General features: G+C 36.9%; 1 protein-coding gene across 3 annotated transcripts in view; it reads left to right on the top strand.

The window, feature by feature from the left end:
* Positions 1-20,210, top strand: part of PKIA (cAMP-dependent protein kinase inhibitor alpha) — a 39,089-nt gene extending 18,879 nt beyond the window's left edge. For 2 of the 3 annotated variants that reach the window (XM_071803990.1, XM_065831912.2), the window contains exons 2-3: positions 12,739-12,916; positions 17,687-20,210. In XM_071803990.1, coding sequence (XP_071660091.1) covers positions 12,766-12,916; positions 17,687-17,766 — 231 coding nt within the window. In that variant the 5' untranslated portion in view covers positions 12,739-12,765 and the 3' untranslated portion in view covers positions 17,767-20,210. The remainder of the gene's footprint in view (positions 1-12,738; positions 12,917-17,686) is intronic. The other variant, XR_011737389.1, reaches the window with a different exon arrangement.
* Positions 20,211-25,617: the final 5,407 nt, after the last annotated feature.

Below are 25,617 nucleotides of genomic sequence, written 5' to 3'. Positions count from 1 at the left end.
AACCAAGAGTAAGAAACAGCAGAGGGAACACGGTGGTTGAAGAAGGAACAAGAGGAAGAGTTGCTCCAGGCACTTGGGCAGAAGTTCACGTGCAACCTCTGGAGATGACCACCATGGAGCAGTTATTTGCCTGGCACTGTGTGCCATACCAGGGCTGTCTGGTGGCTTCCTGAAAAGAACCACAGCCCAGGGAGAAAGGACCAGTGCTGGAGCAGGGGAAAAGTGAGAGGAGGAAGGAGCAGCAGAGAGGAGCTGTTACAGACTGACCTGACTGCAACCTCCTGTTCCCCATCTGGAGGATGGAAGCTGAGAGAGTGAAGCAGAGCATGGGAAGAAGAGGGGGATGGAGGGAAGGTGTTGTTTTAACTTGTTTTTATTTCTCACAATCCAAACATAATTCAATTGGCAGTAAATTAATTTCCCCAAATTCAAATCTGTTTTGCCAGCACTGGTAATGGGTAATAGATCTGCCTGTCTTTATCTTGATTCACTGGCTTCTTCATCTTATTTTCTCCGCTCAGGGGTAGTGTGAGAGTGGTTGGGTTGGCATCTGGCAGCCAGCCAAGGTCAACCCATTACAGGTGATTCTTTGAAGCTAATTATTTTAGATACAAATAATTTGTTAAAATGGACAAACATTTGGAAATGAGGCAGTTCTTGTACAGCTTATACAAAATCTGCTAAGCTCACAGACTCTACTTGTAAGTATGTCTAGATGCAAGTAGTTATGCAGATGGAGCAAGTATTTAATGGTACTCATCTCAGCAGGTATACCTGTGTATATTTACATGGATAGATGAGGTCATTTTCAAAGTTCCCTGACCCTGAACACTCAAGCTGTTCTATAGGAAACCTTCATGGTATCTACTAATTTTCCCTGGTGTTATGGTCATTCTCACTTTCATCTAGGTTCAAAGGTTGACATTTTTAATTGGGATAGGGTGGAAGCTTACAACTGGCTGTCAATATCCCAAGATCTTTGCTAGGAGGAATAATGGTTATAAAGGTTAATAATGGTTCTAAAGGAGGTTATTTTGTCTTTTTTTGCCAGGGGAAACTTAATGTTGTTTGTTTCTTCCTGCTCGGTCTCAGGGTCCACTTGAGTTTATTTTTATGCGCTTTCTTACCATGATCTGCTTATACGTCTTTTCATAGGTCCTCAGTTACTTAATTATTTTATTGTCTTTATTTCTGAAGTTTAGTTTTTACTTGAACAAGGCACTTCAATAGTGACTATGAGATATATGTGTTTTTTCTGTTGCTTTAGATTTCGTTGCCTTCTTCCTTTTTGAAGTTATACCTACAGCTTGCATTTTATGGAAAAAAAATGATATTCAGAAACATTTGTGGGTGATTCTTATTCTTGAAAGGTTTTCTGCGTTGCCAGGATTTCAGAACTGGAAGTCTTAGGAAATATTCTGCTAATATGGGCATTCTTACTGTAAGCAGACAACTGGTAGTTCCTTTCATTATCCACAATACACCAACAGGTAGAAAAAAAGGAGGGATTCAGTGCTTACATGGTCTCTGAAGGGTTAGGTAAGGTATTCAAGTCTAGTATGGAAGTACTGGTGTAGTCTGACAACATGAATTCCTCTCAGGCACTCTTTGTATGGTAGTAAGTGTTTCTGTTTCTTCTTTTGCTCATACCTGTGTATTTATGCACATATAAAGAAAACATGGCTTTCACTTTGTTGTATTTTTTTTTGTTTTATCCATGTAGGAAGAAATGTATGTTCAAATTCTTAGGCTTTTCTAACATTTCTTAGCACTCAGCAACTGCTGTGAAAGGGAGAATTGTGAGCTAGAATTAAGAGCTTGAACTGCAGAAAATATGTGTCAGTTTGGTTGGATAAATCTTCTTGGCATGAGCATAAAATGTCACTGTATGCTTTTTTAATAGGCCATCTCTTAAAGTGATTGTGCAATTTGTTATGGTTGGCTGAAGTCAGTGTGCTCTGTGAGAGTCAAGGAATTTCTACTGTGTTTATATGCTTCTTTCACCTCCTCTTGTAAATTGTCTGCTGTACTATCTTCCTCCATTTGGCCCTTTCTTCTTTTGGATTAAGAATTGAGACATTAGGAGCTTAAGAATTAAGTACTTGAGCTTTAGTTTGGCTTGAAATTGGGGACAAAAGCAATATTTGGCCCTCAAATTCAAAGCTGTAACTAGCACTGATTTTAAGTAACTGTGGTTTGCACTGCCCCTGTCTTCCTCAATTGCTGTTAGGCATTATATTCATCAGGGTACCTGGGTTTGCATCTAGAAATGCATCTTAAATCTGAGTGTCATGGACAGATTGTGTAATGCAGTACAATTGCTGATTAAATATTAGTACATGCAAGCCATTTTTTAGCCTCCACTGGAGAGCTGTCAGCGTTGTTAAGGACAGCTCTCTAAAGCACAGATTTTTCAATCCCAAGTGTTCAAAATGATCCTAGGGTCACAAAGGATTATTCAGGAAGAAGGTTGGTTTTGCTTTTTTCCTCTTTGCTTAATTAGATTCTTTTTAAATGTGGACATGCAAAAGAGGTCAGTAAGGTTCCTGCCTTCGAACTTAAGGCAAATGTGAGGGCTTTCTTTTTGTATTTTTATGTTAGAAATTATTTGACCTGTCTTAAATGCCTATAAATAGTGCAAAGAGTAAAATGCAAACTGAACATACTAAAGGATTTCCTCATTATAAAAAATTTCCCTACTGATGCTTTTGTCTCCTCCAGCTGATCACGCTTCAGTTTCAGGTTTCAAACTGTTTGCTTATCATAAAGAACAACTTTTCAAATGTTGCAGCTCTTCAGGTCTTGACCTCTGTGCTTTCAAAACAGCATTGATACTGATTTGAGTTTGAGCTGTGTTTTTGAAAGAATAGAGACTTGAAATGCATCACTCTGGGAGAGCCACACTTATTAAGCCTTGCTGAATCATATTCTTGGATAGCTTGGCTGCTATGCATGTATGTGGCTACACATATGGATATGGAAAATTACCCCTTTATACCACCTTGTGTTTGTTTTTGAGAAACCCATTCCTGTGCCTACCACAGTCTACTCTTCTGAAGAAAAAAATCACCTTTAAGACTCAGGATCCTGCAAACAATGTTAAATTGCTGCTCTCTTCCCCTTCTTTCAAAAGACTGCTGGTGGACTTGCCTCTGCAAAGGCCTTAACTTAAACCTTCTTCCTCTTTTCTCTGGGTCTAGGAAACATCCTTTCTCTCTCTACCTTGATGCTGCACAAACACAATTCTTCATAGACAACTGTTTCTGAGCATGCTAAGGTGGACAAGGGATAGAAAATAATATGAAGTAAAATATTTCCTTTCGTTAAAATCTCTTTTGTACTATTAGACCTCCTTCCTTTGATCCCTCAGCCTGGTGCATTGTAAGACATTTGACCCTCTAGAGCTGACTGATGCTTTAACAAGAGCCCTGTGTTTATATTGCTCTACATGTGGGTACAGAAATTAACTAACTTAAGATTCCCAAATAAGCCATCAATAAGAAAACAAAATATATTGGCCCACCCTTCCAGCAGCACTAGAAGTTTGTATCAAGAAAAATGCTTTTTGAGCCTGGATAGATTGAATGTTTCACAGAACAGTTTCTCAAGGGCTGCTCCAAGGTACCTCCAAAAGCAACCCGAGTTCATGGCATCTGTAATGTGATTTTAACAATGTGGAATCTTGTCCTAAAGAATTCTGAAATCAGCTTATTTCATAATGAATTGCAACATGGAATATTTGCATGTATGTTCCTGCTGTTGAACTGAGTAAATGTATAATAAACTTCATATAAACAAGGTTTATTTTTTCCTGACTGGTGGCAGGCATATTCAACATTAAATAGAGACCTTTTTCCCCTTGAATGAAATAGAGGAAGACAAAGAACAATTAAGATTAATTTTAAGAATGATTAAGATAAATTTTTTCACTGTAAATATGCAGGTCTCATACCTGGAGCATATCCGGCACGCATCTAGCAGTATTTGACATATTTTCCTCCCTGTTATAATGCAGGAGGTATGTCCTGGATTTTGCAAGCAGTAACATTGTTTTTTGTCATCTTAGGTAGCTACCAAAACTTCCCAGGTGACCACTATCTAATATCATGGTAATAATATCAGTGGTCCATTATAAAGAAACAGTGAAGTATTCCTGCTGGAAACAAGTCTAAAAAAAGCACATTTGAGATGATTATTTCAGGAAGCCCTAAGTAGGCTATGCTGTTGCATAGCAACAGAGCCAGGCAGTCCTTAGACTCTCAAGCAGTCAGTGTACACAAGGGAAGAGAATGCAAAAATGGTGGAAACCTTGAAAAATATAATGCTGAGACTAAGAGAAACCAAAGTGAAACGATATGCAATATAAAGTGTGAATTTATCGTGTAAGGAACAATAAATTGAACTGCTTTTAAGTTACAATTTATGACAGCATTTCAGTTTTTGTGCCTTTTTTTGTTGCTTCTAGACAGTAGTTGAAAGAAAGGTAGAGTATCTGGTAGCTGGGAAAACTAATTCAAATGTAAAGTAGATGTTAAATGCCTGCAATGGGACAAAAATTGCATGGAAAATTAATTTATTATTGATGACCCCAAAACTTGACCAAGTATACCATGAATGAAATACTGATTAATGTATTGTGGCACAAAGAGCTTCAAATACATTATTAAAAAGCTGCTTGTCTCATGTTCACAGGTCTCCAGGCTGGCCCAGTGGTATTTATCTTTGCAAATCGTGAAAAATATTGTGGCATTTGGTGTATTCTTGGCAAACCTGAAGCTTGCTTGTGAAATGTAAGATCTTAACAGAAGCATATTATACTACAGCACCTTTTGTTTTTGCAAGAGATAATTGATTTTACTAAAAGCAAATGTAGGAAACAGTATTTAATATTTGATAACATGCAGTTCCAGATTATCTTGCTACCAAAAAAGGCAAATTCCCTCATTCCGGTACTGTTTTTGCCACTGCCCAAGAAGAATCAGTAATAAGCTCAAGCTCTTCTGTTCTGGATGCTGCAGCACATACTTTCATGATGAGTCACAACTGCATGATTTTAAAAGCTAGTCACATGCAGACAGTTGAGCTATTCCTCCAGAAACTGCTGAAAAGATATATAATACAACAAATGTTGCATCTGTCTAGTAACTTACAATATCTTAAAGATTTGAGGAAATTGTCTTGAAAGCAGAAGGTTGTTTTTTAAATATGAAGGAAGAATTTAAGGATAGCTAAACTGTGGAGCATTTAAATACTTTGAATACTTGATAGCTAAAGTATACAATGTATTGAAACATTGAAGAATCCTAGCTAAAAGGTCTAGAAGAAATCCTATGAAAACGGTAGTGCATCCTCCTGTCCACACAGGATAATGTATATATAGCCTAAATGCTGTCACGATACTGTTATCTAGACATTTTCTTTTTGCTGTTCTAACTGTATTCTTCCTCTTTGAAATGCTTTTGTTACCTACTAACTGCTGTTGTAGATGCTATAAACACATCAATCAAATTGGCAGAAGGCAGAACATCAGAGAATGCAAACTTTAGTTAACTTGGGAATGAGAGCAGTGTAATAGGAGAGAGGACACTATTCAGCCAGATCTCCTGCAGTGAGATAAGAAGAAAGGAGGTCTTCTACGGCAACCTCATGCACTGCAGTTTCAAAGGAAAATGGGTATTGTAATGACATGAGTGTTGCCTGGAAACAAAGTATGCACCATAATTGTGTTAGATCCTGGTTCAGCAGCAAGTGGTAGAAATACTCTGTGTTCCAATGATGGACAATTAAAATATTTAAAATGGAATCTTCAGGAAGGAGGAAAGTGATACCTGTTTTCTTAGTAAATAGGCACCACAATCTTAAAAGTAGTATTTTTTGTGACTAGTAAATACAAAGATGCCATACAAAGAATTAGTATAAAATATTATTAAGTACTTGATCAGGTTATCTTTATATTATAAGGTGTCTGAGGCTTTTGCCCACTCCCATAAAATACCTTTTCAGTGAGCCAAACTCTTCATTCAAATCAGTGACCCTGTGTGAAGCCCTTGGGTCCAGTTAGCCCACTGGGTACCCCTTGGTGGGGCAGCTGGAGGGGTCCACCACAGTCCAAGCTGTCTTTCTGGTTGTACAGCCTTTCCTGGTTTCTCTAACTGAACTCTGAGTTCCCTGAGGTAACTGCGGCTTCCTACCCATCTCCATCTGCTTTTTTTCTTCCTGGTCTTGTCCTCCAGACAGAGTACCTTTTTGGATGAAAATCCAGAGTACCTTTGGATGAAAATCCAGCTGAAATCTAATTTTTCATGCCCATATTATGGTTCTGTAATTCCATCACATTCTCCCAGCCCAGCACATCCAAGTTTTGGCAGTGCTAGTTAGTACCTTCTTGCTAACCAGTACCTTTACTGACATTTTACAACAGTGAAGAGCAAGGCTCATATTAGTTTTTACCATAGCATTAACAAAGTTATGCATTTTTATCACATTGGGCATATATTAATATGGAAGAGGTGGTCTACATTTCTTGGCTTGTAACTAGCTAAAGATCATGAATCTTCATGTTGGTTTCATGGTTTGCTGTTAGGAATTGCAGCAAGTAAAAATATTAAAAAATTGTTTAGCCATTCAAATCTGTAGTTCAGCTGAGTATTTCAGCCCTTATAAATGAATGGAGGCTGCCTTGCACCATGGAGCTATTTCTTAAAAAACACAGCTTGTTCCCATTTAACTGGAAAAATACACAACAATGTACTGCATAGTGTATCTATGCTATTGTTTGATTTTTTTTTTTAATTTAATGAGAATGAATTCTTTCTGTACTTTGACCTCAAAAGCATTAGTATTAGTAAAGTAACATGTAAGAAGATATATATCTGCAGGGAAAAAAAAAAAAAAGATCTTGAGGGAAATAGGTTTTATGTGGATAAAGATTTTATATATGCTGAATTTACAAATTCAATTGACCGGAATCCTTTTTGGCCATCTAGAGTAGGATTAATGTCACATAACTTAATGCACATATCATAAAGGTCTCTGCTCACCTTCTAGACTTTTTTTCCAATTCAGTAGAAAGAGATAAACACATTGGAGATGCCACTTGCATTCATTCTAAGACAAATGCTTAATATGGATCAGATGAATCACCTCATATAGGCACCTACCTACATAGGTGTACACAGGCTTTTAAAACTAGTCCAATGAATCTCATTCTTAGCCCCTTTCATAGTATTAAGCTACAATTTTCTTCAGTTGGAAGTTGTCTACAAGGATTAAAGTGGCTCACAGCAGTTTGGCCCAAAGTGTTTGCAGGCTACTGATCGTAATTGTTCAGTGATTTGTTCTTTTTTTCCCCATAAAGCCATATACATGCTGTTGTATATAGCAGTGAATGGAGGAGATGTGTCTGTTAGAAAAACAGTAACTACAGTGCTTGTAACAAGTTCTCTAAAAAACAGACATCAGAGACCCTACTGTTTACTCATGAGAATTGTGTTGATGGATACCTTTAAAGGACCAACTATGGAGGCAGGCACTGGACAGAGTGTCTGAGAGAACAAACTTGCTTATAGCGTTAATCCTGAATTAATGGCAAGGTTTGGAAGATACAGAAATGCTAAAGTATTATCTTTAGGTTGTGATTCTTTTTAAGTAGTGATGGTGGATGGTAGTTCAGCCTCTTCCATTCCCTAACATGGATTCCCCATGTGCATACTTAAATCTTGTGATTTGTCTCCTGCAGAAGGTGCTAATTTCAAAATATCAAAACATTTATTGTTATTTATAGTTACTTCCATTAACCTCAATAGTTGTCTGTGGGAATGACAACTTCTGTACTGTATGTTTCTGAAGAACCAAAGTCTCTGAAGTAATGTTTGTGAGCTGAAATTAAGTAGTAGATGAGAGACTAAATCCTTATGGTCACAGGCATAATGAAATTTGCCTGAGCAAGGACATAGTAAGAATTTAACTATTTGAATTTTAGTTCTGGAAATCTCTTTAGATAAAATATAACGTAGATAATGCAGAAGGAAAACCTATTAACTGTGTTAGTGAATGATCTCTTTGTATAGGTTATGAGCTGAAGGATACCAAACTTCATAGTACTTTTTTCATGCAGATTTAAGATAGCTTCTTAATTATTTTTTTTCTGTTTAAAAACGGATCTCAGGTGGTAATTTTCTTTGTTCTGTTTCATTGTTTAACTAGATGAATTGCCCACTACTTTCCATTAGGATCTTCTTAGTACTACTAGGAGTACTCCATATACTATGTTCACACTAAAATATCTTAACTGTCAAAAGGTAAGTGACCTGTTCTACATTACTATTTTATAGAGCTGGTCACTTTAGAAACATTATACAGAAAAAACTACATATGGGATTTTCAAAGTGCAGATTAAAATAGTGTCCAGCTCAGTAGCTGGCATGGACATTTATATTTCCGTTCATTGACTTTCAAGAGTTAATGCTGTTTTCTTGCTTATCTGTGTCTGTGGACAAGGAATGCTATTGTGTAGCACAACAGATATAATCTCTTGTGGAAGAAGTATACTTTTGTTAAATTGTTCCTCCCTTTCAGCATAGCAGACCATGCAAGAGGTGGGAATGTAGGTACAGGTTGCTGTGGAATAGAATTATCTCCTCACTAGAAAGAGCTCTCTCTAAGCTAAGGCTAGATTTGGAACCCAAATTTATTTTAAAAGCATAATTGTACACCTTCTCTATAACAGACATGCTATTAAATGACAAGTTCTCTTTTTTTTTTTGTTCCCTTATGAAAGCTGAATATAGATAATTGTATTTAAATAATGTGCTGATCATGATACAACATTTAGCAGCCAAAGCCTGGAAGAGTTTTATTTGAAAATCCCTTATTCAATGCCATCATTAAGCGTATATGGAGAAAGAGGGGAAGTAAACATGAAGCATTGTACATCTTAGTCTTACACTGCAGGTTTTCTAAGAAAATGGCAGCTCTCCTGTGCTAGCCAGCAACATATGCCAAATCCCATAGACAAACGATTTGTCAAGTGCCCGTCCTTATACTGTGTTCCTTTAAAAAAAAAATAATAAACACCAATTAGTGAAGGCACGTAAATGAGTTTGGGCTTCTTTTAAGTAGCTAGTCTCTTAAACAGGCTAAATTTAACAACCCAGGTACTTTTAGCCCATAAACTGGCTTTTAATTCATGGTGGTGTGCCACATAATTTCTGTACTTTCACTTCCAGACTCTTGAAAACAATGTTGCTGTGTAACACTCAGTTTCACTGAATGATTATGGAGTGCAGTGAAATTGGGATTTTGTTTGTGAAGCCATCGCTAACTTTTTAGGTGTTTGTGGGTTTTTTTGAGTTCTTTCAATACATCTGAAGTATGTAGATGAAGGAAAACAGTTGTAGAAATTTGACAGTTGCCTTCAGAAAATTGGGAGATAAGATTTGTTATATAAAGCATGGAGATGGAAAATTTAGCACAGAAATTGGATTGTGGAGATCAAGCAGTATTCAGGGAACTTTCTGAAGACACAAATACTGATTCTTTCTGTACCTATCAAATGATACCATTCTTGTCATCCTCCTTTTCTCCTCCTGCATTCTCTGGATACTAATTGTACTCCTTATGATGCTTACCTGTAAAATGTCTTCACTTGGATGGGATCTAGAAGTAGGCCTTTTGTAGGTTAGCGGTATATGTTACCCAGAATATTTATTAATAATACAGAGATGTCTTGTTACACTGGCTAAAATCCAAGATAGCAACTATGCCAGTCTACCTTCCTCATCCTCCATAATTCTTTAAGTGCTTTCAGGTAATTTTCAGCACAGTTTTCTTTGGGATGAAGGAGTTGGGAGGGGAAAGAGACAGAAGTCTAAGAGACTCAGATTTCTAGAAGCTTTATGAAAATAAGAAACTGAGGACATGAAAGATACCAAATGAAAATTCCCAGGGCTGTATCTCTAACCCATTATCAGGCCAAGTGACTCTATATGGGGGAAAGACAAAGCACAGCTGTGGGAGACTTCAGATGGGACAGTATCTTACTGTTACCAGGACATCCGACCCCACGACAGCAGGTTTCATTAGTCTTTATGCTCACAGAACGGCTTTCTTTAGTTTATTGATTCAATTGGCAGAAGCAGTGAGGTTTGCAGCCCTCTTGTTTCATTTCAATACCATGTAACAGAGTATTGGTTTTGCAACGTAAAAAAAAAACAAACCAATAAACCTAAAACTAGTGGGACTGTGGCCACAATCTTGAATGCTGGAGTATCTGTTAATGTGAGTAGTTAGGATATTCAAATTATGTTTCACAGAATTATTAGCAAATTCCATTCCTTTCACAGAGACTGAAAGAAAAAAAAAAAGGTTTTCTGGAGTGAATGGTAATTCCTTAATGACTGGTGCAGTGAATAATTGCAGGCTGCTGGGCACTGAGCCATTCATTGGAAGGAGAGCTCTCGGGTGGTGTCAGTGGAGTTCCATATTTATGCAGTAATGTCTCAAGATAATGCCAATACAAAACAGAATGGTGCTTGACATTTAGGAGATGAAACAGACAGGAAAACTTGGAAGTATTAATAAATGTATGTTTGGTAACATTCTTTTTTGATCAGAATGTTTTTAGTAATACCATATTGAGCCTATAGAAAATGAACCTTTAAAATAAAGTTCTCTGTAAGTACATTTTCGTATGGCTTTATAGCTTGTTTCATAGCTAAAATTAAATAAGCTTGAGATTTACCCTGGTGCCCTCCATGTTGTATGGAATGTTTCAAGAAGAATATAATCTTCCAGCAGAGTATTCTGTGGAGTGCAGTTTGTACAGTTCAGGGAACTGCTGATGGAGTACAACACTGCTGCTTTTGCCAACCTTACAGCCCTTTAGCTTGTTCTGCCTCAGCCATAGTCTTCTCTACTTACTCTATGCCTGATGTACTGATACGCAGCTTCCAAAGTAGCAAATTTTTTTCTGTGATATTTTCTCTATGATAAAATAAATTAATGTGTCGCTCATGCTTATGAAAACATTATTTAACTGAGAGGCACTACACATTTTATGTGTGTCAGGAAGGCTTTCCATCAATGCTGACCTCTTTCTATTCCCTAGGTGTTTGTTGTTAGGTTTTGTCGGTTTGGGTTTTGTTTGGTTGGTTTGTTGGTTTGTTTGTTGTTTGGGTTTTGTGTTTTCTGGGTTTTTTTGTTTGGGAGTAGTTGTTGTTGTTGTTTTGGTTTGGCTTTTTTTAGCAATTTCCTGTGTCAGAGTGGTTGTTCATAGGAGTAAACTTACCCTGTCAGCCATTCAGCATTTATCATGGACACCAAAGCCTGATAGAAATGATTTTTATTTTTTTTGTCAGTCAGTCTTGCAATAATACTTGATATGGTTATATTTAGGCTAAATAAAATATGGTGCAGAACCCTTTTCTTGGCTTCTCAGACACATCATATGCACACCGCCATGCAGCTGACTGAAGCTGGGGAGGTGAGAAACAGAATGAAGATGAAGAATGGACAGCATTTGTGAAGTTATTCAGAGTTGAGGGTGCAGAAGATGTTGGCTGTTTTTTATGTATCTATTTTTACATAAAAAGTTTATTAAAAACTGAGTTTTTCTTTTTATTTAAAGAGAGGAAGCTGAATCTTTTGGTGCTGTTAGTGTTTGTGATGACTTCAGGGGCTTCTTTAGTGTCCAGCAACTGCAGTAGGAACTGATTAAAAAGATTTGTATACTATGCAAATGTGACATTTCAGCTACTTTAGCAATAACAGCTAAAGCTTTCTCACTGTATGCAACTGTGCAGTGTCGCCCTTATGCCCCTACCCCCAGTGTCTGATTAGAATTCTATAAATGAAGAAAAAGAAAAAAATCCTAACAGGTTAGACCTATAGCAGTTACAGCAGATAGTCCAGAAGGGATGAAAATCTTTCTCTTGCAGAGGTTGAAACAGGAGTTTCCTTGTGTCTTGGGCAGATCTTATATTAATACACATCATCACATTATTCCATAATAACATGAGAAATAATTATTTTCTAATGAAAATAATAAGTTCTGAGTTTATATCTAGCTTAGAGAGCATTGTTTTCTAGTCTCTGCATTACAGTTCAGCTATTCTGCTTGTTCTGTTGGCATATTTCCACTCATTTCAGTGACTTTGTGGTAATGCGTTCACTTTGGTGCAAATACCACACCGAAATAAATCAGTTGAATCTGAAGAGGTCTGTATACAGTGCCAAAACTAATCATATTAACAGAAAGGAAAATACACAAAGCATAGCTGTGTCTGCATATGAGCACAGTGTTCTGCATGTAGAAGCATTATTGATTTGTACTTTCTTACTCCTTACGCTCTGCATTTTGTACAGAAAAGAACTTTCTTCCACCCCCTATCTACCTCCTACTTCCCAGCTAATATTAAAAGCAGAGACAGCTCTGTAAAGAAATTATGTTGCTGAGGTCATTGCTTTTATAAAGTACTCACTAGCACTTTATGAACTATGAAAAAATGAAGTTGTTTAAAATACTGTTGAATACAGATTGCATAAAATCCACACATCTTTTTCCTTTATACTCTGTTTATTTTCAAATTTCTCCAAACTTTGAGATTGGGGCATCTTCTTTTGTTGCTCACTGCATAGCCAATCTACTCCACAGTGAGAACCCACTAGTTATTCTATTCCCATTTCATAATGTTACCTGTTCTGGTGTTCTAAGTGCTGTTCCTTTTTTCTCCCACCCAGGTACTGCTATGTGGATATTTGTTAGCAATGACTGATGTGGAATCTACATATGCAGACTTTATTGCTTCAGGAAGAACAGGTAGAAGAAATGCATTACACGACATACTTGTGTCCTCTCCGGGTGGGAACTCTAGTGAACTAGCCTTAAAATTATCAGAGCTTGATATAAACAAAGCAGGTGAGTACATTTTGATCTTATATTTATTTTAAACTAAAATGAAAATACTAGTATACAAAACATGGTTTTTGTGCACGCATTATTCACTTGTCCCTCAGCAACAAAAATATTTTTTTTCAGACAACAGAAGATGAGCAGGGGTTCTTTATGATGAGGCCCAGATTTCGTAAATGGGAAGGGTGCACACAAGAGTATTTGCAAGTACAATATACTACTGAAAAAACAAAAGTCCTTCTGCAGCGAGTACCTAGTGGAGGAGTCTATGCTGAGATAAATTTTATGGAAAATCGAGTATAAGGAAGAAAATAAGGAAGCCTTTATCAAAGCCCAACTCTTCACAATATTTTTTAGTGGAAGCTCTTTGATTTGAAGCCGGTAGGAGCAGCTGTTTGTCTGCTTGAGACATTATTGTGAAGGTTAATTTTGTTTTCAGCTGCAAGAGGACAGAGCAATCGCAATGCATTGTTGTTTTATTTGGATCTTTGTTTCTGCGTAAATAGTCTCTTTCCCCTTTCTGCTGATACTTTGTCATCCTTTTAAGGTGACTAGCACTAATGTAATCCTAAATCTTATTTCACCTCTAATATTACAAAATTTTTAATTGTTTGTGCATCTTCAGTTCAGAGGAAGGAGGGACAGTGTATGCTGAAGGGCCTTACATTAAGTAAAAATAGTAATATGGCCGTGTGATTATTTCCATGTCATGTGGGTGGGGGTTAATGAATGGATCCTACAGACATTTGAAAGCCCTTTTCAAATCTTATGAAATAAGTCTTATGCTTATTTAAATAACAACAGAAGACGACAAATGCAGCAAAGAACAAATTGCTGATAAGCAGCTGCCCGGTTTGTGCACACATTACTCTCGGAGACAACAGCAAGCATTCTGAGAGGCAGTATCATCACTGGACAATCAGATGCGGGCAGCGTGACATTTGGTTGACTGTAGTGCTGTTTGGAGGGGAGGATTCTTTTTTGGCTTTCAGACTAACATGTGTCCTAAGTCATTCCTTCTGCAGTTGCCAGTTTAGGGCTTATAGCTTCTAGATACATGCAAGGCCTTTAATTTTTTTTTCTGTTTAAAAAGAAAAGCCTTATTAGTATATGTGTAGGTGTGTCTATTTATTTTGATGTGGGGATACATGTAAAATGTTGGAAAACTATAAAGTAGGTAGCATTTGAATGCATAATGCCAACCTTCCTTCTTGCTTTAATTTTCTTCAGTCTCAGATTTACACTTATTAAAATTGCCTTTGATCTTGTCCATTGAGAAGATATAAACAATCCTTATTTTAAACTGCTGGAGTCATTTTAAGCCAGAACTGTGTTGTCTTGTAAACTATAAAAAGAATGAGACTTTGTACCTGTAATGCATGTTGGTATGCATTTTGTACATGCATACACCGCAGTGATAAGAATGGTTTAAATAACTATCAGATTAATTTTTAATACATAAATCAGGAGTCCACTTAGTTTTTCTTGGACACCTCTTTTGCAGCTTAGGTAACTGAATCATTGCATAAAAATGTATAGAGTTGCTCATAAAATTACCTTAGGTAGTAGATACACAAAAATCCCTGCATACTTCTTTAGGAGGTTATGCAGGTTGAATTAGGCACAATTAATTTTGTTTGTTTGCCTGCATTTGTGGGTTTTTTTGTTTGTTTTCGTTGTTGTTGTTATTAGGTGCTGGATAAAACCCTCCAAACCACAAATATTGGAAAACGCATTGTATTATAATCAGTATGAGCATTAGTGTAGTATTCTGTCATGTCTTTCCAAACCAGAGAGAGGCTAAAAACTATTTTGCATCCCAGATTCCACTTCAGAATATACTAGTGCTTGCAGGATGCATATATGCACCACACCTGACAGGATTAAGAAGAAAACACATGTTTGGGGGTTATATCTTATTTCTTTTATGGTCCATGTCAGACAATTTATGCTAAGTACTACTTAATTATGCAAATACGGACATCAAGCTTCAATTCTTTTTTTTTCTTTTACTCTTATTGCAACATTTTTTTGCAAAAGTACAAGTACATTTGCTTTAAACTGCGTGGAGTAATGGCAGAGTAGGGTAATACAGATTAAAAAAAAAGAGGTTATTATAAAACATATGCAAATTAAGCTACCCAGGCATATTTCACTTTGAAAAGCCTACAGATATATTTCCTGTAGAGAACAGGAGCAGCTTTGAACAGCACTAGGCAGCGACACCTTCTTCAAAGACCACATATTTTCTGTTATTCACTCTTTGATATTGGATGTGAGTGCTGGTTAATCCCCTCATTGATGAGCCAATGACAAATAATCAAGAGTTTACTGCATAACCATGTATAATGCATATAATTACTTTATAATACTCTCTGTCTCACTCTCTCTCTCCAAAACAACAGTTCAGTGTTCTTTGTCCATAATAAACTAACAACATGCTAATATCTATGGAATGGACATATTTACCAAACTTCAAAGTATAGGTTCCAAGTACTCTGGCAACACATTTTATCTAAATTTAGTAAAAGCAACACTCTGTACATCTGATAAGTAGAAAACTGCAACAGAAATCGTAAGACAGAAGGCAAAAGAAAAACTTTAGTAGGGAAATCAGCAGGTAGCTCACCTGCTCAACTCTCTCAAGGTGAAGAATGCAGTTCCAATAAATTTTATATTCACTTTTTCTTACCAGTCATTGTAGCTAAATAAAGCAGTAAGGAGAAAGTACAATGAAGAACAAGGACCAGTCTCTGCAACTCTAGTCTTTAAAACAAACTGCTGGGTTTTGAGGTGTCTGCAGATACGCCACAGAATGCGAATCCAGTGCAAAAAACTGGAAAGGAAACTTCCTTGTAAAAATTGTAATGGTCCAATAATCTACAAAAAAGGGGGGATAGTAGAGGCATTAAAGCCATACCAAACTGGAATGAAAGATGAGTTGTAGAAATTTGTGATTAAAAGTGATTTCTAGTTCATGGAAGAAATGTTTTATGTGTAAGCATTGGGAACACTTATACACACTGAAGAGTCAGTAATGTTACAGGAAGAAAAATCAGTTAAAAGCTGCACATTAGCAGAACTAGGAACTGTTCCTAGCTTACAACTCACACAACTGTGTTATGGTTTACGGTGTCACATTATTTGGGTTGGGTTTTTTTAATATTGCCTGTTGGTTTCAAAATGGTGTGTAAGATTCACAATTCTTACTGTTAGGAGCTTATAGCCATCAAGTTTTTAAGGAAGAATAGTTGAAGAGTGTGCTCAGGTAATTTTTGCATTCTCAGAACATAGAAACAAAATTATTTCTGTAAACGTATTTTAAGGCTTTTGATAGGACAGCTCTGCCAGCAGAAAGTCTGCAGTACCAAGACAGTGTATTATAGGTTAAATGGATTTAGGCTAGTGAGTTTTTTCAATGAGTTGAGAAAATCTTGCAAGTGATATATTAGAGCCTTGGTGCTTTCTCTGAATGTTTGTGCACTATGTTTAACATCTAGGTGGTGAAATTTTTGGACTTTGTGTCAAAGATTATTTTTCTTTTAAACACAAATACCTTACAAGTCTTTTTTCTCTTCGGTTTTTTTTCCCAAATAAGAATTATTTCAGAAAATCTTGACTTGCCCAGATAGTATGAGGAATATTAAAGACTTCCTTGTAGTCAGAATAAATGGAGTAATAAGCAGGCAAAAAAGGAATTTAAAAAATCAGATTCCACTCATCTGGACTCTTGCAGTATCAGAACAAACGTAGGAGGCTTTCTAGAAAGTGTTTGGACAACTTGAGCAAAAGGGATTTCTGTCAAATAGGAAATAATTGCATGTAGATCCATCCTGATGGAATCCTTTGTAATGTGCCCGATAAAACTGAGACATAAAGAGTTTTCTGAGAAAGTGCCTTGCAAAACAAAATTTTATTTATTACTTCACCCATAACGAACAGAACAAACTTCATCGTTTTATAGTTTCATCAACCTTCCATACATCTTTTCATCAGATTGAATGTGATAGTTACCAAAACCCTCTAAGGCATTTCGCCACCTAAATACTCAGTGGATGCACAAAACACAGCTATCACGTCTGAGTTTTTTTTACAGTATTCTTTGCAATGCAAATAATTTTTCCCCCATTAGCAATGTCATTTCTTGGGTGTTTATGGTGCTTATTTCTATAAAACAGAAATAAAGCTACAGATGTACGGTGTGATTTGAAGTGGAGAAACAATAACTGTCTTTACTGAGAGCCCTGTCTTTATTAAAGTAACTACTAAAGGTACTCTTCTCTCTACTTAGACCTCTTTATAACTCAGTCTATGGAGTTTTCTTCTCTTAACTACTAGTTCAATGCAAATTACTCATAATCCTTGCAAAATATTAGACAATTTACATGTTAACATTATTCCTTGCCTAAAGTTATTCCTTATTCTATACCTACAACTAATTAGTCCAGTGTTCAGGGACTAGTGTCTGACTTGCACTTAGCTTCCAGCTGTGTGAACCTGTTGGGTCTTTAATCTTTAGATGAAATAAAATACTTTGCATATAGGTACTTATACATGATTGTCAATTCACTACTTAGCCTTCTTTAGACAGGTTTTATGAGTTGTCTGCTCATTGTGCCACTGTAAGTTGGTTTCTGTTCCTCAGATTGTTCTGTGGCTTGCGGTGAAACAGCTGGACTGAATGCTCTGGGCCATGGTGAATGAAGAGTTGGGGTTCTGGGAGCAAGACTTCTTTGTTTCATGGTGGATCACTTGTCCTTTTCTTGTATATTGCAGAAGGAGAAGGAGATGCACAACGAAATTCAAGTGAGCAAACCGGGGAGGCCCAAGGGGAGGCAGCAAAGCAAGAAAGCTGACATCCGACTTTGACCGACTGGAGCAGCTGCTGGATGTTTTCAGACTGCAAGAGCATGCTGGAACAAATTTGTTTCCATGAGCAAGCTGGTGGAAAAGAAAGTGCATGTGTCTTCACTGCTGGAACCCACTCAACACAATGCTAAAAATGAGGGTACAAGCTGTGGCAGAAGACAGAATTTTCTCTACCTCTGTCATAAGCAATGGTTGAACATGTATTGATTTTTTGGGATAGTGTCATCAGATGGATCCCTTCGTAATGACTACTTGATGGGAACACTTTAAGAAAGTAGAACAGGTAAATCTTGTAGCAAATGGCCTTTGAAACATCAGAGGATCTAATTGTGTATCTTTAAAAAAAGGCTTGTGTGGTCCTCAGAGTTTAAAATTCTCTGGCCAAAGTGTTCACCCATTAAAAGAACTGTAAAGAAAGCACTGTTTTTAGAACTTTGCATCTGTTTTACAGCTCTGTTATTTACCATGGTTTTTGTATTGTATGACTTAGATGCTCCACACTGCCCCTTCTCAACTGCTTTATGAAGAATATTTCTGTTACTGTGAATTTTTCTACCACGTGTTTTGAAAGGGCTGGTTTTTTGCATAATGTGGTGATGTGCACATGATAGATTTAAAACATCAACTGCTAAATTGATTATGCCTAAACCTAAATGACTCAACAACACTAATTTGTTACTAGATGAGCCTTCAAAACGATTTGTTAATGTGAATACTTAAGCGTGTTTTGTGTCCTTGGTACAGTTTTGCCACTTGCCTGTAGCTACTTGCATATCAGAGACTCAAATTGAATCTTCTATGTTATTCTTCCCTATTTTTCTAATTTTACTCCCAATTTCTTATCTTTCTCTGAGATTTTTTTTTAAAATGTTAGTCCAAGTATTTTATTGTTATGGTAGTTTTAAGAATACATCTATAAGCTTATATGGGTAAAAATTCAAACAAATTCCGTGGTGCTAGAGATTTTCCTGGTTCCCATTGTTGAAGATAGGCCTTTGTTTACACACGGGACAATAACTGGCATAGGTTATTGCCAATTACATATTCTGGAATGAGTTTTAGATTGCAGGACGTTCCAACTAGTGGGTCATTGGCTGGATCCAGCCAGGGGGGCTATTTTTTCTGTCCCCTCCTTTTGCCTCAGTTGATCAGGCTGTTGAGTTTGCACAGCCGGTAGCCTGTTAGTGATGCACCAGGTACAGCCAAGTGCTAGAAGCTGGTACAGCAGCGTTTTCCCTAGGATGTGAAGAGGGGAGTGAGAGACTGGGCATCTAGCACCCAAAAGACTGTATTTTTCCCATTTCAGCTATTCCAAAATGACAGCCCAAACTGGACCTTCATTGAAATACCAGGATAACTTGTCCATCTACAGGATTACTTAAAATATCTACAAATTAATGACCTATTCTGCAGTAGCTACGGACAGCCTTCCCCTGTCCTGCCCCAACAGACAAGGTCGAATCCTGCAAAATGGGGCAGCCACACTGCTGTGTGACTAAGGTAAAGAATGACTGACAAGTAAACCGTGGCAATCGCACAAGCACCAATCACAAAATCAGAAGGTTTGTTTTCTTCTATTAACAGGTGGTGATGTCACTTTCTTTATAAATAGTATATATATTATATATATTTTTGTGTTGTTGTTGGTTTCAAATGTTATGCACTTTTTAATGTTTGTAAACTTTTACTAATGAATAGTGTGATTGCTTCCTAAATATATTAATCATCAGTTAACAAAACATCTTTGTGGCCACAGCTGTTTGTTTCTACCCTATGTATCATAGTACTTGTCACCTGACATTCTTTTGTGAGATGCGTGGAGAAAAAAACAAAACAAAACACTTCTGATCAGTATTATGAGCTCATTTATTAGTGTTAATAAAAAACAGGCCAGCAGTCTGCTTGTGGCTCATTAGTGTAATATTAGCTCTCACCTTTTATGGTTTGGAAGCCGAATGCCTCTGTCTTACTAGCTGTCAAACACCTTATGTTCTTGGTAACAGAAACAGTCCATTTGCTTTGAAAATACAGTTACCCTTAAACTAATTATTTATTCATTTGTTTCACTTGGTGTTCCTTTCAAAGTTAACACACTGATGATTTTTTTTTTTATTTATTATTTTTCTCCTCCTTGCTCTTGCATCAGGTCTTCAAGCTGAACTGGTTCCCCCTTTGTAATGGACTAGTTATTGTCAATCTAGCACAAACACCAGAAGGAAATAAGATTCTAGGGCTTTTTATAATGTTATTTTATTGATGAGCCATGAAACATCATGAATAAAATGTCATGGGAAAAGGTAATAGTGGAATAAGTAATTGCAGTAAAGTGTTGGTTTTCCTTATTTTCCTTCAGTGTTTTCCTTTATTTCAATACACTTTCCTTCTTAATTTTTGTGTTGTGAAATAAAATTCATTTCAGCCTTTCCTCTAATTTGTGTTTGTTATTCTATTTCTCCTCTTGTTTTCTTTAGCTTTTAAAAAAATTATGGAGGCCTTTGATGGTTTTTGAAACATACCTCTTTGTGATGGAAAATAGCACTGTTAATTTTAGTAGGGTAAAAGGCTGTTTGTGTTCCTCATCCCCTAAAAGTGTACAAGTGCTTGCTTTATCACTTGAACTCTGCTGGCTCTCTTTATTTGGGGTGTTTCTATAGCATCTCTAACCAGGCCTCACTTTCTGTAAATGTATAGGTAGTCTGTGCCAAATCATCTTGAGCACTATTTAAGCAATTACAAAAGGGCTAGTTCAAGTATAGTCGCACCTTTATTTCTGTATTATTGCATTATATAACAGGGATACTGATGGTAGAGTCGGAGTTATTTTTCCCTTTGCTAGTTATTGTTTTCTGTAAGCCTGCCACAGTGGCTTCTGTTCCAGTATCTTCTTCATATTTTATTGTTCTCATGATGGGCAAAATGTTTCAACATTTCTTAGAAAAATCTCTCCAAAAGCTGCATAAACTCAACAAAGTCAGGTCTGGACTATCAGCTTAATAGAATACTCCTTAAGTTTGGGGGTTTTGTTTCGTTTCGTTTCGGGGTTTTGTTTTGTTGGTTGTTTGGGATTTTTTGTTTGTTTTGTGGGTTTGTTTATTTGGTTGGGTTTTTTTACAGTCTCTTTAGTTGTATGTTTTTAGTGCTTCCTTCACCCTGCCAGCCCTGTCACTTTAAAAATTAGGCTCTGTACTCATGTTCTTGTTGCCCATAACAAAGTCTATGTCTATGTGCACAAGCATTGCACTTGCAAGGTTTAGATTCTCCATCTACTTGAAACACAAATAATACAGAACTAGAACTGGACAGAGGTATTGGCATTTCTTATTATTATTTTCATTAATGTTGTCCATGTGCTTGAAAAATCTTATATTAAAAGACAGCAGCAAGCACACACATACCATTATTTCCTCAAACTATCATTTAAAGCCAAAAGTTCACTGTGACCTTCCACACAACAGTTATTAACTAGATAAGAAAAAAGGCAGTATACCTGCTGCTCATCTCTGCTATTGCCCTTGCCATGTTTTTTCCACAATTTTAAAGTAGGAAAAAATGTATTGTGGTATGAGTGATAGATCTTGTGGAGTTAGATTTCTTGCAAATGGATAATGAAATTATCTGGTGTCCAGGAGGAAGCAACTACCGAAGTGGTTAAGCTGGAACTTCTATAGTATGAATGCCTTCCTCAGCTAAAAGTGAAGAATGCCAGATGTGCTTAATGGTTATATTTTATGTTTCAGAAACATCTTTTTTTTTTTTACAAAAAAAGACTGAGAGCTTCTATTGAGACTGAGCACAAGTAATGTAACCTCAACTTTGACAAAGTCTGCCTTACCTCAGCAGTATTCCTATCTTAATTTGCGGTATTTTTGCCCTGACATGTTCCTTTGTTTTGCTCTTGTCTTCCTGGCTGGTTTATTTTCTGTCCTGTGCTTCCCTTGTCTAATATAATACCCTAGAAATATATAGATATGGAGCCCTATATTGGATTTTATGTATATTTAGCTGACTAAAGTCTTGCAGTGGAAAGGTTGTACCTCTTCATCTTTTTCATCAATGAGAGGCATCTACTTCAAAGTTCTCAGCACAAGAGAAGAAATAGAGCCAGGAAGGAAACATGAGTTCACTAAGACAGGCCAGCAATATAAGGAGGATATATTTTCTTAATAGTAAGGCAGGTGGAGCCCAAGGCAGAAAATAGCTACCTCCATCATCTAATGAACAGTCAGGATGTATTGGTTTTAGCAAAAAAAAAAAAAGAGAGAAATTGTTCAACTTGGGTGATATTTTGACTTCAGACTCAACTTCTTGTTTTCAACAGTGCTCTAGAACAGAAACATGCGTAAAAATCTGTGGCACTTACCCTTGAGACAATTGAGAAACATCAGGTTTTAACAAAAGAAAATGAGAGATTTCTTAGATAATTTAGAATACAGGATACTCTCTGGAAAGCAGAAACTTTTAACATCAAAGAAAATGATAGAAGTCAAAGTAGTAGCAGGAATGTTCTGACTGTTCTCTGCAGGCCCAGGGTGAACTCTGTTCTTTGCTGCTTTTTTTCCTCATGATCAGGTGTACTGTACTGAATGTGAGAGAATAAGGACAGAGATGGTCAGGATGGATGTTTGGCACATCTCTGCTATTTTATTATTTATGTATGTGGTGCCAGTATCTGAGAGAAAATAATGGTCAAATTAGGATAACAGAGTACAGAATCATTTCCTATTGTTGTGTGTGACTAATAAATCTACTTGTGAGTTAGCAAAATGTGAACACATCTTGGAAGCAGAGAGTAAAGCTAACCACAAATAGAGTGCGCTCCAGCTGACAAGAAGCATCCCCGTCTTCTGAAAGCAGCAGGACTTCACACTCTACACTCTTACATTGTTTCTTACATTATGGCTTGGAGTTGCTGATGTTTTAGGACGGAGGACAGGACAGGTTGTTAACTCATGGCATATGTGTACAAATGATTTCTCAGTGTTTTCAGGCAGCACATTATGCTTCAGTACCCTGAAACCAAGTGTGTATAAAAAGACCAATGCTAGTGATGATTTGCTTAGGAGTCCTTAAGTAGACTTTTAGCATGTTAGCCAACAATATACATTTTTAATCCCGTTTGCTGTTAAGAAATTCTGTGGTGCTGATCCATGAGTGTAGTTTAAAGATAGCCTGACACAGGCTTGGCCAAGGCAGATCCTCTTGAGTACTCCCAAAATGTCGTGAGACAAAAACGTTTACGAAAAATCCACACTACTTTCTTGCACTGGCAAAGGCATATGATAATGATGTTTTTGTATTTGTTAAATAATAAACCTATCAAGGGTTAACCATTTAATGCTTAAATCTACTTCCATGAAAAAAACCCACCTTTTGATTGTGAAATATTAGTTTTTAACATACAAAAGAGTGAGAGATGAAATTTTAAAAAGCAGCCCAGCAGTAATTTATAGGAAATAGTGACATATCATCTGAGAGCTGAATGGGAGTTATTTGTAGGGAGATCAAACCTTGAGCAGCTCTGCAAACCACTGTTGGGGTATTAAAGCTACCTGTCAGTAGTCAGTACTAGTGTAGCTCAAATAATGCATTTGTTAGCAGATGAGTTGACCTATTCTGCATGTATTTTGTTGCATTAGCATGTAAATTAAGTCTCATTATGTTCATCAAACATGGATATTGCAAACAGATACACAGAAGCAGTTAATTATTAACACATAAATGGTGGCTTCCAAGGCAGCAAAATGAAAACAAGATTTTTTTACCGTGTAGCACGGTGATGGATCCATTCTGCTACTAGTGTGCTTCTGTTTGTATGTTCCTTTTCTCACTAAAAAAAAAACCACAGATGTGATTGTGCAAAGAAACTCAGTATTGCAATGTGCGTGTCAGCAAAACCATGCTTTTGCTTGAATAGAGTTCTGTTGTCACCTGGGACCTCAAATGGCAAGTATCTATAGACAATGTATGAGCCATACCTTTGATGTGGGAATGTTTTATTGTTCATTGTCAGTGGTATTTCACTGTTTCCTGCTAGTTCATTTGACTTACTTTCCTGTAAAATGATTACTACTGCCCACATTCTTTTCAGTTCAGTGATTTAGCTGGCTATACGTGTAGGGATGTGTACTGTGTAAGTCAAAAACTCATATACAGTAATGATATCTATCTGCTGCTTTAATATTTCTCTTTATCAATAGAACAGGACATATGTGAGTCATTGTGGTCAGGAACTACTCAGAAACATCCTGGGACTGCTGTCACTGGTGCAAATCCAATAACTGCTCTTGGAAGAGACCCTGACAGGTTTTTGGTGAAACAGTGTTACAGTTACAGACAAATTTTAATAAAGACCAAGACTACAAGTAAATTTGAGGGGGAAGGTTAAGATTGCAGTTTTACACAGGTAGCCTGAAAACCATATCCTCAGCAAAATGTGACTACGAAATTAGATTTGGCAAACTTATAAATCTCAACATTCTAAGAAATTTGGTTGTAACCCATATAACACGTCACTGTATTTGGAAATCTTTTCCAGGCTAACGACCTTGACAAGGATGGCATGCACTTTATCAAAACACAGGTTGACCACAAGATGCAATAGAAATCAGAAATAGTCTGTCTGACTGTACAGCTAAGAAAAGAGTCACTGCTGCATGTTGCCCTCCCTCACATACAGCTTCTGCTGACAGTACTTGTGACTGCTGCAACAGACTGGATTTTAATTTGGTTGGAACAGGATTTTCAAGAGACCCTGTGGAATACATCTAAACCATACATTATATCACCAGGCAGGGCTGATCATATTTTATGAATTAGTTACTTCTTCCTATCTGATGTTAAAATGAAATCAGATTTACTATTTACGCTAATGTGTGCTTCTGAATACCCATGTGGTAATAAATACCACACTACTTTAGGGTTTAGTGCAATAGGATGTCTTGTAGTAACTTGTAATGTCCTGTAGATCACTATGGATTGGTACATAATTTTGCCTATATTTACACTGAAAATACACTAGGTATTTTCCAATGAAATATCACAGACCAAATGGGAATAAGCAATATAAAAATACTGTGTGATACTTAGCTTTTTGTATTATGAGCTCATCTCTTTTTACTAATCCTCGAAGTTATACACAAGTGCAAATAGGACACAACTTCCATGTTTCAGTAAAAAAAATCTTCATTTCCACAGCCTCATCTTTGATCCTGCAATGCGGTCAAAATGTAGAATGTGTAACATCTCATTATAGTCATCATTTCCCTAGCAACAGACTGATATCCTTAAGACGTTATACAGCACACTTCAGAGAACAGGGCATACTGCAGGGGAAGATGATGGATGACTTAACAGGTCTTTCTCATCTATAATTCCTCTCACCCAGGGAAAGAATTAAAAGCTCTCTCTGGACACAAACACAGCATCCTAGTTTGTTTGGAAGTGCAAACAGCAATGCTATATAATAATGATCCAACAAAAATTGCTACTATTGTGCTGTTGTTATGGAGGTCTCCAGTCTCCCTCCTCCGCCCCGCCCCCCTCCCCCCCAAAAAAAAAAAAAAAAATAATGCAAGCACCCCGGAAAGTAATGGATAAATAGCACACGGACACCTCCTGGTGGCACTGGGTAGTATTTTAAATAGAAGGATCAGAAACTGAGCAGACCTGTATAAACAAAGGCCCAAATAGCCAGAGTGGATCTGGGATGATTAAGGTGTTGAGAAATTCTTTGGAAATCATGAGAGCAAAGTATTTTAAATGCATCTTCTACATGATAGAGTTACAGGCTTGCTTTTTGTCCTTCATCTCTTAAAACACCTATTATTTTTCAGAGCTTC

This window comes from Patagioenas fasciata, chromosome 2, assembly GCF_037038585.1.
Source record: "Patagioenas fasciata isolate bPatFas1 chromosome 2, bPatFas1.hap1, whole genome shotgun sequence".
Lineage (NCBI taxonomy): Eukaryota > Metazoa > Chordata > Aves > Columbiformes > Columbidae > Patagioenas > Patagioenas fasciata.
The sequence above is the reverse complement of the archived record's forward strand: the minus strand, read 5'-3'. Positions and strand labels throughout refer to the sequence as shown.